Source organism: Furipterus horrens, unplaced genomic scaffold (genome assembly GCF_987537825.1).
Source record: "Furipterus horrens unplaced genomic scaffold, mFurHor1.1.pri manual_scaffold_9, whole genome shotgun sequence".
In the NCBI taxonomy this organism is placed as follows: domain Eukaryota; kingdom Metazoa; phylum Chordata; class Mammalia; order Chiroptera; family Furipteridae; genus Furipterus; species Furipterus horrens.
The window spans coordinates 1,441,250-1,454,807 of NW_028327179.1; the positions used below are offsets into that span (position 1 = coordinate 1,441,250).

General features: G+C 61.0%; 1 protein-coding gene across 1 annotated transcript in view; it reads left to right on the forward strand.

Moving 5' to 3' along the window:
- The first annotated feature begins 1,493 nt into the window (after positions 1-1,493).
- The window catches only part of VWC2 (von Willebrand factor C domain containing 2), a 37,179-nt gene continuing 25,114 nt past the window's right edge, over positions 1,494-13,558 (forward strand). Inside the window, exon 1 of the mRNA XM_090287772.1 lies at positions 1,494-2,210. Coding sequence (XP_090143898.1) covers positions 1,536-2,210 — 675 coding nt within the window. The 5' untranslated portion in view covers positions 1,494-1,535. The remainder of the gene's footprint in view (positions 2,211-13,558) is intronic.

Genomic DNA, 13,558 nt, shown 5'->3' on the forward strand with positions numbered 1-13,558 from the left:
CACGCGGGGACGAGACCCGGGGATGAGCCGCGGAGGGCGGCGCGGGCGCTGACGCCGGCTGGGCGAAGAGCGAGCCCGCGGAGACGCCCTAGCCCGGTGCACGCGCCCGGGCGGAGCGCGCTGGTGGGGCTGCGCCCCCCGTGGGGCACCCCGCGCAGGTTCCCAGCTGCCCGGAGGATGGGTGCCAGCGCCCCGGGGCCGCGCCCTCAGCTGCTGCTTCCGCGTCCGCCGCGAGCCTGGAGTCCGGCCGGCGCCCTGCGACCAGATACGTATGTAGGGCGGGCGCTCACCCCCAGGGGTGAGGGTGCACATTGGGTGTCTGCTCCCTGGGCGCCGGTCAGCCTCCGTGCAGCTCCGGAGGAGCTTACCCCTCCCCAAGTTGGTAACTATGGGCGATCCGACCGGGGCTGAGGTCCGCCGGGCCTGGGCTGGGAGTGTGCAGAGGACACAGATGACGGGAGCCCTGCTGGAGACCCGGTGAGGGGGAGGGAGGCACCCGGAGCTCGCTGAGTTTGGGGGCGGGGGTTGGAAGGGGAGCCAGAGGGTGGCTGGGTTGCCCCCGCCCTGCGGGGTCTTGGGTTCTCTCGGCCCATTTGGGCTGCAGAAACTGTGGGGTCTAGAAAGGCTTTGGGGACAAGGATGGTGGAAGGGACTGTGCCCCCCACCCCCAGCCTCCCACACCTCGAACTTCAACGCCCTGACCCCCCTCCTGGGTACAGAGAGAGCGCGCTGGGCCCACACGGGGGTCTCTCCTCGCCACCCCAGTCCCTCTGGGCAGCCCGCTGGGCACTGTGGCCAGTGGGGAACCAAGGCTCCGGGATCCCCAACACCCTTCTGGCAGCGGGGTTTGGGGAGGAGGGCGGGAAGCGGCATTTGTTCCCCGCACTAGAAGCATTTTAAAAGTTGTTGGAAACGCACCATGGGGTCTTAGCCGCTTTTTAAACCCCCTCTGGTCCCTGGGGGGAGGGGGGTCCTGCTGAGCTCCCAGCACGGCCCTGGGTGCCCAATTCCGTAGGGGCGCTCTCCTTCCGGTAACTTTTGGGGATATGTGGCAGGACCTAGGGCGGCGCACCCCGGCGCCTGAGTTCTGTGGCTCTGCCCGCGATTCGTCAGTGGGGGCCTGGGGGCTGCGGCCAGGCTCGCGGCTTCCCCGCGGCTCCGCCACCCGCCCGAGGCCGGCTCCACAGCTGATCACGACTAAGAGAGAAACACTGCGGCGGGCGTTTCTCTGGAACTTCGCTTCCCTGTGTGATGCCCAGGAAGCCCGGCCGGGCAGGGGCGCTGGGCACGCGGCCCCCGCCCGCGCGCCCCGCTCGTTCCCCCGGAGCGCTGCGGGAGCCGGGCGGCGCGGGCCGGGTGGGGGCCGGGGCGCGCGCCGGCCGCGGGGCTCAGCCGCGCTGCTGTTCTCTCCACAGGGACGGCGGCTCCCGGCTGGCGGCGGCGCGCCCCCGGGCTGTGGATGCGACTCGCCCCTCGGCCGCGCTCCCCGCCCGCCCGCCCGCCGGGACGCGGTAGGGACGCCCAGCTCGGCGGCGATGGCAGTTGGCGCGCTGTCCGGTTCCGTCCTGGTCACCTGCTGCCTGATGGTGGCTCTGTGCAGTCCGAGCATCCCGCTGGAGAAGCTGGCCCAGGCGCCGGAGCAGCCCGGCCAGGAGAAGCGCGAGCACGCGTCTCGGGACAGCCCGGGGCGGGTGAGCGAGCTCGGGCGCCCGGCGAGGGACGAGGGCGGCAGCGGCCGGGACTGGAAGAGCAAGGGCGGCCGCGGGCTTGCCAGCCGGGAGGCGTGGAGCAGGCAGAAGCAGGCCTGGGCCGCCCAGGACGCGGGCTCCAAGGCCGGGGACCTGCAGGTCCGGCCCCGCGGGGACGCCCCGCAGGAGGAAGCCCTGGCCGCCGCGCAGGACGCCGCCGCCCCGGACCCCGCGCCCGCGACGGAGCCGCCCGAGGAGTACGCGTACCCGGACTACCGCGGCAAGGGCTGCGTGGACGAGAGCGGCTTCGTGTACGCCATCGGGGAGGAGTTCGCGCCGGGCCCGTCGGCCTGCCCGTGCCTGTGCACCGAGGAGGGGCCGCTGTGCGCGCAGCCAGAGTGTCCGCGGCTGCACCCGCGCTGCGTCCACGTCGACACAAGCCGGTGCTGCCCGCTGTGCAAGGAGAGGAAGAACTACTGCGAGTTCCGGGGCAAGACCTACCAGACTCTGGAGGAGTTCGCGGTAAGAGGCGAGCGCCCCGGGCGGCTCCGCACCTCCCAGGAGGGCGTGAGGCCGCTCCGCGCGCGGTGTCCCCCCCACTGCGGAGAAGAGGCGCTCTGCGCTCCCCGGAGGTGGACGGCGCCCTGCCTGTCCCCCCCGACACCGCCTCTGTGTGCGGTGCAGAGGCGGTCTTCTAAAGCCACGAGGCCACTTCACACTGATTCCTTTTGTCTTCCCCGTGAAAGGGCTTCCTTAGATGCCAGCCCGCGGCCCTGCAGGGGCTGCCCGCCCCCAGTAGCTGTGCTTCCAACAGGAGTTCACGCTGCTCGTGTAAAAGTGGTGCCTGCGGAGCGTCCAAACACAGGGTGATTTGCCCTGCCATGTGGGCCGTATAGTCTTAAGCTCATAGCCAGCCAAGGGAGATGATTCACAGAAATAAGCTGTTTCCCTAGATTATGTATTGGGGTGCTGTGCAGATAGTCTAAAAGCGGGAAGCCCGTGCTCACTCATTGGATGCAAAAACCAGAAGCCAGTTCGTGGGTTAAGAGATGCTTCATTTTCTGGGCGTACCAGGAGCAACGCGAGCAGCAGGGGCCAGCTCCCAAATGCCCTGTGGCTGGGGCTCCAGGCTGTTTCTCAGACCTACGTGGACTTGCTTAAATCTTGCCATGCTCTGGGTTATTATCTAGTGCCTCTGTGTTATGGAGAAGGTAAAACAGACACAGAATATAGGTGATGCGTTGAAGGCACTATTCAGAAGCAGACTCTTATGTCCTGCGGGCAGTTCTGCTTGAACCCAAAGCTCAGGCCCCAGCAGGGCAGTTACGATGGTGACGCTGCCCAACATGCATGCGCTGGCCCCTTGGGCACTGGGAAAGCCCTCCTGGCTTGGCACATCTGTGTGCTATTCAGCCATTCCAGCTCCCCAAGGCAGGCTCAACCCATGGCCTGCCTGGACTTGAACTTGGCCCATTGACTTGGAATGCCAGAGGTGCCCTGGGCTGCAGAAAGCCTCCTGGGACCTAGAGTCCTGGAGCTGATCAGGAGAGGCAGGCGGGGAGGACCCTAGGGGAGGCCCCCAGGGCATGCCCCGGAGCAATGGAGACTGGGACGGCCCCAGGATGTGAGCGCAGGTACTGCGTTTTAGGACTGGAGTCCCGAGTGCTGTAGAAGCAGAAAGCCAGGACGGCAGAGCTATGGGAAACGCACGCAGCACAGAAATACTGTCGGGATTTAGACTCAAGAAACGCGTTTCCATTCTGGCTGTGCCGCTAACCAGCCGCGTCCCCTCCGGGTTCCCCTTTCCCACCTGTAAGGTAAGGGGCCCAGCCCCTCCTCTGGCTCCTGGGAGCTGATGTCACAGCTGCTCATCCTCACAGCCCGGGGCTTCCGCCCGTGGAAAAACAAAGAAAACGTTGATGAGAAACTCATGGGAACCAGGCCACGCCCACGAGTGAGTCAGGACCCTTGTCCTCCAAATGGTCCCTGGCTCCCAGGGAGTCATGCAGGGGCCTCCCAGGTTTGCTGGGTGCTGCTTGGCAGTGCAGAGGCAGGGTGGCCGTGGGTGCTGGTGAAGCCCAGAGGAGGGACTTCCATGGTGGCCTGGGACACGGCCGCCAGCACAGACCCAACAAAACAATTCTCTTGAGATTTAAGAAAATTCTCTTGAGACTTAAGACAGTCCAAGTGCTTTAGGATCAAAGACAGTGGTTAGTTTTAATTATTAACATTTATTGTTGCACTTCCTAGTTGCATAGTCATTTCATGAACGTGTCACTGAGCAGACATTTGTCTCCCAGGGATCACAGCAAGAAGGACCACTTCAAACTCCTGTTCAGCGATTCCCTGCCAAGTGCGAGAAGCCGGGATGCTGCCTCTGGGTGCAGGGAGGGGCCTCTTATTTGGCTCCTCCTTTCAAAACCAGTCGGAATGTGTGTCACATTCTGGAGATGGGGGTGACAGCAGCAAAAGAGGGACCGGCAAGGTCACACTCTTGGGGAGAATTAACGTACCAGTGAGCCAATCTTTAGAGTATTAACTGCATCTTTCATCTTCGAGGGACTCTCCATCCTTAGCTCTCGTCCAGTTGTCACCCGCTGTGAGCCGTGCCCGGGCGGGGCTGTCGGGCAGCACCTGTGTGCTTCTACCTCTATGCCTGCCCCCCGGGCACATGCAGCCACGCGATGATCTCGTGCTGCTAGTATTGGGACAGTTTCCAGGCCCTTCCCTCATTCAATGTGGCTTTGTGTGAGTCAGTCAGTGTGGGTATCTTGGTTTCCTTCCACACCAGGAGAGGGTGCTTTCTTCGGGGTGTCAGAAGGATACACGCAGGAAGGGTCTAGGGTCAGCTGGAAGCCCAAGGGGCCTGTGGGAGGTGGATACGGGGAACTGAGTGTCAGGGCGCACCTGCTGTTCACACGTCTGCTCAGGGGGTCCTGGGCTTTGGGGGGAGGAATTGCAGCCTGTGGTTCTCATACCACAGAGCATACGGGAACTGGAGAGGGGGTGCATTTCCTGCCTGAAACGCCAGCTGGGGTACACTCGGGTCAAGCTGGGGACACTGTTTCTGCTAGCAAGGAAGGGGAAGAAAGCGGGGAGCACCGGCGCCTAGGCCGTCTGTTCTCTGCTTCCCGAGAGGGAGGGCGTGATGGCTGCTGGGTGCTCACTGTGCGTCTGTAGGGGGGAGCAGACGGAACCCCAGTCCCGCCCTGTGCTGGGCTGCGCGTTGGGTCCCTGCCTTCTCGTCTTCTCTTTCCCCGGGACAGGGCCACTGCGCCCTCTCTGCCTGGGCTTCTCGGTACTTCCAACGTGTCTTCCCGCAGCTCGCCGCATTCCTTACCCCGTCGAAATGCCCATTTCTTACAGCCTGGCTGGTCTCAGCCAGGCGTCGCCAGAAGACCTCACTCATTGCTTCCACAAAATACCATGAACCTACTAATAACAAGTACAGTAACATCCTCCTCCATCCGGGACCTTCGCAGTTTAATTTCTTTATCCAAATAAGAACATAGTTACTAGTAGAAGTTCCTCCGCTGCCTCTCAGATTAGACCAAGTAGCCTGGTCTTCAGCGCGCACCTGCAGGCAACCATCGGGGAAGAGGCAAGTCTGTCTATTGTTCGGAAATGAAATGATTCCATTTGGAACAACAAAAGAAATGGTTCCTGCCGAGGACATCCCGACCCCCTGGGGCGGTGGGAACAGTGGAAACCGGTCTGCAAGCTTGTCTGGCTGTCTTACAGAGCTAAGGCGGTTCCCGCGACCCCCGATATCAGACCAGCCGGGATGCCTGGCAGTTCACGCCGCTGCTGCCGGTCGGCTGATCCCCGTTCACTCAGCGCACCCACCCTGGTTACCAGAGCCGAGTGGGAGCACCAATGGGCCGTTGTGCGCGTCTTTGAAGGAAAAGAGAAGTGGATTATGAATCAGCGCGGCTTGCCAGCTGCTCAGAGCCTGAGGACGCAAATCGGGGCAGGACGGGATGCAGTGGTGGCAGGCGGAACACTTTGGGGCCAACGACCCTCCTCTGGGGTGTCAGCGTCTGACTTCATGACTAACCCTGTCACAAACTCGCATTTCAGGAGTTTAATAATGAAAAAGAAAACCTTACGTGGATTTGGAATCCGCAGGTCCATCTAAGTAGATCTCTGTTGCCGTTGCGATCCAGTGCAGGAAGCCACGATTCTTCATGTTTTCAGATTAATGGAGTTTATATTCTATCAGCCGATGGTTCTTACCATAAAGCAGCGCCGTTAGCGCTGAGCTTTGAAATCCAGGGCTCCTCAGACGGTTTCTCTGGACCTTTCCCGTGGGTCCCTAACACAGTGGGGGAGACGCCGGTTGCATGACTGCGTGTGGGTACCCTTCATGTTACACTGGATCAGCAAATACGGTGGAATGAGCCCTGTACAGGCTTGGTCTTCCCCCATGGGAAGGCGGGAACCAGCATTTACTCAGCCCCTGCATGCGTTGCACATCTTTATGGTAATTTACACAACAGACCGATGAGCCGGTAGTTTCTCTGTTTTAAAGGAGAGAAAACTAAGGTTCAAATGAGTTAAGTAAGTGGATCAAAGTCACCGAGCCGGTCAACGGCGGAGCTGGGGGGTGAGTCCTAGCCTGTGGGACTCTGACATTGTGCCCTTCCGACCACGCCGCCTTGTCTCAGGGGCCACACGGCGAGGAGGTGGCATTCTCTGTGTGGCCAGGGGAGCTTCTCGTCAATGGAGAAGGGAAAGCTCACGCAGGCTGGGAGCACTTGGCCACCTTCGTGTCCTGTAAGTGTGGGGTCAGTTCAGTTAAGTGTCCGTGTGTGTGGAATATTTGACTCGGGCCATCCAGGACGAAGTGAGTATCCGTGCCCTTCCAGGTGTGAAGGCTTCAGTTGTCCCGAGAGCTGACGCTTTTAGTTCCAGGAGCTGCCTGAGGGCACGGGGGGCGGGGACTCCAGTGGGCAGTGGATGGCACACTAACTCCGGACGTGGCCAAGACCTTGGAGATGAGCAGGCCCGTGGGAGGAAGGGGGACGGACTGGGGCCCCGAGTGCCAGCTCCAGCCCCGGGAAGCATCCTGCTTGGCTCCCAGCACGGAATACATTTGTTTGATGAGTGCAGATATTTAACAAATGAAGGGTTCACATAAATACCCAGATTGCCCAATTGTTGTGAAAATGGGATGGTTCCCAGGTGGCAGCCATCTGCCGGCACTGAGCCAGGCTGTCCCCGAGAGTCGCATCTGCTCTCCAGCTGACCACATCCCCACTTGGCACAACCTACCTGCGGCCCGTCAGCCACATGGCTCCGTCCTGTCTCCTTGCCCAGGTAGATAAATCTCACCTCCAGAAACCAGCGCTTTGCTCAGAACCGTACGGCCAGCTGGTATCAGAGGAGGCTGAGGAGCCCGAGTCCCAGGCTGTCAAGCCCCAGCATTCAGTCCAGGTGAAGAGCCGGCCCGTAGAGCTTCGGGCACGGAGCACTCACCACCTAAGCCGCTGGCGAGGCCCTGCTTGCATTGCACCCCCGCGCCCTGGGCCATTCTCATGGCCCCCTCGTCGTGTGGCGGTAAAAATCAGAGCGTGCGCTGCTCTTCCCTCACATCCTGAGACGTGGGCGAGGTGCACACGGGGCTCACTCGGCCGGCACGGCTCTGAGCAAGCCCGCCGCTGGGCCGGCGCACACCTGCGGGCGCACTGAGTTGCGTGTGCGTCTGACGCCCCCCAGCGTGGCCGCTGGTCCTGGGGAGGACCCCCCTGGAGGCTTCTGTCCCTCGGGAGTGGCTCCCTGGGGTTGTGTTTTCCTGTAAATATTTCCTTCTCAGATGCTCTCTCCAAATCCGGTGAGTTCCAAATTTAAAAAAATAATTCTTGCATTTATGGATTTACAACATTGCTTGGATATTTGTTTGCCAGGCACTGGGCCGGTTACAGGAGATGCAGTGAGAACCCACCGAGTCCCCTGGCGGATGAGCCATGGCCGCGAGTGTGTGACGTGTGCAGGGAGCGTCAGTGGGCCCCCACGGGGAGGCAGGGGGAACCATGCCTCCAGCTTGTTATTAAATGGCAGAGGAGGCCTGGGGCCAGTTTCTGGGGTGACAACAGGAGCTTGTCTCCAACGGAGCGGCTGTGGGTCAGAGGGAAGCCGAGGCGGCCCGTCCCCGTCCTCTGTGCTCCGGCTCGGACTGCGTCGCTGGAAGCCCTTCCTGCTGCTGCTCCGTTCCAAGCCTGACACCCTGCCAGCTGGACTTCGCGGGGCCTTCTATTTCTGTCGGCACTGGGGTGCGGCCAGGACACAGCGTGCCCTCTGGATCTGCAGGGGAGGAGGACGGCTGCCACGGCCCCTGGCCGTGGGCTCGCTCGGCAGCGCCAGGCCGGGGACAGGCACGGTCAGGCAGAGGGCTGGTGCCGGCCAGCTCCGCACGCCGCCGCCGCGTGGAAGCGATTCTGCTGTGAATGTGGCAGGACTGCCCCCTTGCTTGGGAGACCGATGACCTGAAACGTACCGTGTACGAAACTTGTGAAATCCTATCAGATACAGTCCTTCATCTTATAAGCTGAAATGGCCAAAAAAGTAGGAGAAGTCCATCCTAGAGGTGGAAGCCAGACTCCAGAGAAGGAAGTCAGTCCTGGAGCGGCGGGGGCCCGACCCTGGGTGCTCATGGCTGGCCTGGGTCCCTGGACACGTCCAGGCCCCTCGGGCGGAGGGAGAGTCGGATCAGACGAGGAGGCGTCTCCCCAAGAGCCTGCCCTGCAAAGGGGCGGGGCCGACTGTCCCTGCAGGCGCCTGAGGCCTGTGCGCAGCTGGAAGGCTTCCTCTGAACAGTGGCCGCCTGGAGTGTGTGTGCCCCTCGGTGGGTGTGAAGCCCAAATCCGTGCTTCTCTGAGTGGCTCAAAGTGCCCAAGTGGGATATTTTTGTTTAAAGGGGTCCCAGGCTGGTAGCTGACAAAGCAAACACCCTTGGCCGTAAACGACCCCCATAAACGGCGTTCGGAGAAATGCGTTGTCAAAGTAACTTATGCCCCAGAAGAACGGGCTTCATGAACAAGAGCCGGCGGAGACAGGCAATCAGGTCAGGCCCAGAAGCTGGGCGTAAATGGAACGCCTCAAAATGCACAAGGAAACCCGCGCCAGGAACACACGGGTAGGTCAGCGATGCCGGCGTGTCCAAACCGCGAGGCTACTTTGGAAAAAAGTGGCCACAACTTGTATAAATGAACGATAGGAAAATCGGATTGATACTCAAGGGGAGCGTTTGACAGTAGGTTAGATCCAGATTCTAAGTAATTTGGGGAACCTGTAGATAGGTCTGAAGAAGTGACCCAGAATGGAATACAGACACAGGGATGGAGCCTGGGGACAGACGTTTGATCAATGGTCAGAGAGGAAAGACCTAATGGGCAATCAGATCAGAATTCTGCGCGAGGGGGTTGAGGATGTGGGAGACATGCAGAGGAGGTACCCAAGACTCTCCAGCTGAAAGATCGCTGTCTTCTAATGCATATTTACATAATCTGCGCATGTTTACACAAACACATATCACAGGGACCCTGCAGAGCATCAAGGCAAAAGAAAGATTCTAAGCACAGCCAGAGAAAAAAGATTTTATCTCCAAAACAAGAGTAAGTAGGTTGTCAGCTGACATCTTGTCAGCAAGAGAAAACCCCACACAGCAGAAGGACATCTTTAAAGAACAAAGAGAGAATAAGTCTTCATCTGATTTATGTACCAGCGAAACTCTCTCAGGAATGAGCTGGAACAAAGGTATTTTCACAAAAACAGAGAGCATACCGCCCCAAATCCTTTCCTAACAGAACTTAAAAATGCAATCTGACGGATGACGTCGGGGAGAGGAACGTGACCCCAGATGTGAAGTCACAGAGCCGGGAAGGAACAAAGCAGAACCTGTTGTTCAATAAATGATAGAGCACTGCTTCTCAGCCTGGGGCCCGTTGGCCCGGGGGAATTGTGCGGACAGTCTTTGTTCTCATAACAGGGTGGGGGGTGGGGGGAGTTACTGATATCTGGCGGGTAGAGGCCGGACACACTACTGAGGTCCTGCAGGGGGCAGAGCAGCCCCTGGTGACCAACGTCAGGAGTGCTAGTGTTGACAGCCAGCTGCAGACTAAATCCAGGGGGCCACCCTGGTGGTGGTGGCTCACTGGAGGTGGCCCTCGTGTTTCTGTGCTTCACGGGGGTTGGTGTGTCCTGTTCTGAATTTTGAGTTGAGAGCTTTATCTGTAAACACACAGGAAATACCATCACATACAACTTTTAAATATTGTTGGATAAAACAGTCATTCCTGGAGCCAGCTCAGCTTTAGGCTAAATCGTGAAATGGGTGACCGTTCTGAAAGGCCGCTCCTGTTGTCCACGGCTGTGGTCACAGAAGCCACTGGGCTGCAGTGGCCCAAGGGTGCTTGCGCCGGTGCCCCCGGCAGCAAACGCAGAGCCCTTCACGGCGATACCACGGCGTGCTCCTCGGTGCCCTTGGCTTCCGAGGGGCTCAGAGATGCCTAGTGACGTCACCTCCACCGGCCGGGATGGGCCTCGCGGTGGCTCCCTGCTGTCCCCATGGGCTGCCAGGCTGCACGGACTTGCGTTCCCCTTCCCCACTTTACAAACAGCGTCTCACTTAGAGTTCACCTCCCGGTGTCCCGTTCTCTTCGTTTGCCTGAGGAGAATGGAACAAATAACCTGCACGATTAGTTTCAAGCAAGTCGCAGCTTCTATGTGTCCATCTCTGTTAAGGTGTCGGGGGCCAGAGCTCTGCTCCTGGTCACACTGCTGGTTGCTGACAGTCGCGTCCTGGGGACACAGGGCCTCAGCCGGCAGACCAGCTCTCCGGAGCACCTTCGCCTCGGCTGCTGGGGGGAAGGGGGGCTGTTGTCACCGCAGCGATGTCAGGGCGGGGAAGATTGGAAAGGGAATGGTTCTGACAAGGCCGGGCCTTTCCTGGGGCCAATGAGGAGCAGGGGACGCTGGTGGCCCGAGGCAAAAGCTGTGCCCTCTTGTCAGCCTCTCAGCTCACTCAGGTTCCCTCCCTGGTCCCCAGGGCCCCCCGGGAAGCCGAGGTCGCCAGCTCAGCCTGCTCCGAGGTGTCAGCGAGGGCCGACTCACAACCAGCGGCCAGCTCCCAGGGACCGGGCGGCCTGCCTGTCCTGGTGCAGACAGACACGGGCCCTTTCTCCTGTGCCAGCCCTGCAGTGTCTGCTCTGCCCGAGCTTCAGGGCCCGCGGAGAGGGACTTCACGACTGTGGCAGCCGCGGGTGGCTGGTGACATCCTGTGCTGATGTCAGAGCGCTGGAGAAGAAGCTCAGCTTCAGCAGGAAGCGCAGGCCGGGCCGAAGCTGTGAGCTGGCAGGGCCGCTGCCCACAGGCCTGGTGAGGCCCCCCTCCTGCAGGGCAGTTGGTAGCCCGTGCACCCGGGAGGGGCGTCCACAAGGAGCTCGGCTCTGACCTCAGACCGTGTCCTGACCGGCACCCACATAGCCACAGTGGAGCTGGGGAGTGACAGCCACGTTCCTGGGGCTGGGCCGGCCGTGGGCGCAGGAAGCGGAGTTGCCCCCCCCTCGCCCTCCTCTCTGCCCGCCCACGGTGAGATGGTTACTGCTGTCTCAGATGAAGAACGCCTAACGGGCGTTGGGTTTTCGTCTGGTGTGTGTGCACGTCTGTGGTTTAGGAGCAGGTATGCGTATCAGTGTCAATGGGTTCTTGGCTGGCTTGCCGCAGTCCCCACCACTCTCTAATGTGACCCTCAGTCCCTTTAGCTCATTTGTTGAGTCCCTGAAAGAATCTGAATTTATGATTCCCCGAGAAAGCCAACCCCCCTGTTATACTCCCACACCGTCATTTTAATCATTTGTATGTTCAGTGAACTCAGGCTTCTGGTTCTTTCTTCCAGGTAGGGCTTATCTTTACTCCTTTACTCGAATTCTGAAACAAATGGGTTTAGCTCTTCCCTTTTTTTTTTTATCATGAGGAGTTTGTCCTTTTTTTTATTCTCCCCAAGTCTGCTCCGGGTAGATCTGCCCAGCAGACGTCCTGCCCCTTCCGTTAAGGGGCTGAGCTAGGAATCTGTGAATGAGGGGAGGATCCATAGAAGTTGCTGCCCAAACCTCAGCATCGCCCACGCTTCCAAGGCGGGAGTGGAGACCCCGGCGCCCTGCTTGGGCCCAGCGTGCTGCGTGGAGCCCCGGGTCCGGCTGCGTGGGCCTGTGGGCCATGGCTCCGCCACGCTCTCTGTCCTGCTCCACCTGCCGCGGGCCAGGGTGTGGCGGCTGGGGGCGCACCTCTGAGTCTGCTGCCAAAATGGGTGCATGTGGCGGCCTAGCCCAGGCTCACGGCGGGTGCTGATGACCGAGCGACCCCACAGCAGAAACGCCCCTCTCACAGCTCTGGGGGCCGGACGTCCCGGCTCAAGCGTCTGGCGCGGCTGGGCCCTGCTGAGGCCCCCTCTCCCGTGTCCCTGTGTCCTCACGTGCTGGAGGGAGAGCGGAGCTGTCTCCAGGCTCCTCCCCTTCATAGAAGCGCGCTGTTCCCCCACCCCCACCCCCGCCACGAGGGCCCCACTGCCCTCGGGACCTCATCAGACTCCATTTACCTGCAGACATCATCTCGTTGGGGTTGTGGCTTGGACCTCCGAATTCTGGGAGGCACACACCGTCAGGGCACAGCCGGAGGCCCATGTGCTGTTGAGCGTCGGGGGGGGGGGGGGGGGTCCCACTGTTCTCTGTCGGGTCCGAGGTCTCCAGGATGCAGCCAGGCCTGGGCCCCAGCCCAGGAATCTTCCTCATTCTTATCGCGATGCCACTGGGTGCCCCCCGGGAAAACCTGACCTGCACCCCCTGCCCGCATTACCTGCCCCCCGGAAGCGAGCTCCCGTACAACAGACGTGCATCTGAGGAGAGCAGCCGCAGGAGGGCTCGTGGGTGGTTGGACGCGGGGGCGGGGGCGGTGGGCACGGGGTTGCCTCCGTCTGGCGAAACCGTAAAGAAGGAACAGCCTCGCGGACCGGATGTCAGACTGTCACACTGTCCCCTGTAGTGTGGTGGGCGGACTGGTTTTCTTCCTGAGACGGAAGCTGACAGTTTCTGGGGACAGTTCTTAATTAAGTCCCTTTGTGTGCAAATCCGTCCTCCGCTGGAGGGTGAAGAGACAGAACAGCAGAGAAATCTTTGCGAAGGGCCGGGAAGCGGGCCAGCAGCCCGGGGAGGGCGCTGGGAGGGGGCTGGGACCCAGGGTGTCACTTGGGAGCCGCTCTCTCGCTCTCTCCGGGAGGGGCACATGGTGGGGTGGGGGTTGCTCCAGGCCCCCGAGGGAAGGCGGAGGATCACACAGCGCTGGGAGCCTCCAGAAGAGGCAGGCTGCTGGGCGGGGGTCCTCGGGCCCGGGGGCCCCGCTGCTGTGGGTCTGCAGGAGCTGTGAGCTGCCGTGGGCTGCTTTGATGAGACAGTTTGAGGTCAGGACGTGGAGCAGGGCTGGGCAGAGACTGAGACCCAGCTGGCTGTTGACAAGAAAGCTGTGATCTGCACGGCACCTTCCAGGCCCCCCGCGGGGGCTCCGGGATGCTGGCGAGGGGGCAGCACGGCCCAGGACGCGTCCGTGAAGACCGCACCTTTGTGGCCGGGGGTCGGGGCAGACCCCGGCTCCGGCGGCTGCCCTGGCCGCCGTGGGGATTCTTGGCAGTTCACCGGCCGGTGGGGCGGGTTTCGCTCCATAAGCAGCGAGTGGAAGGACGGTTCCTGTTTTCTTCCCGCTCCCAAGTCACCCCCCTCCCCCCCAGGTCATCAGAAGCCAGGGGTTAACTAGCAGGGACCTGGCGTCTTCCCTCTCAGCGCACTGAGCTAAGTGTGGAGCTGGGCACTTTGGGGAAGACA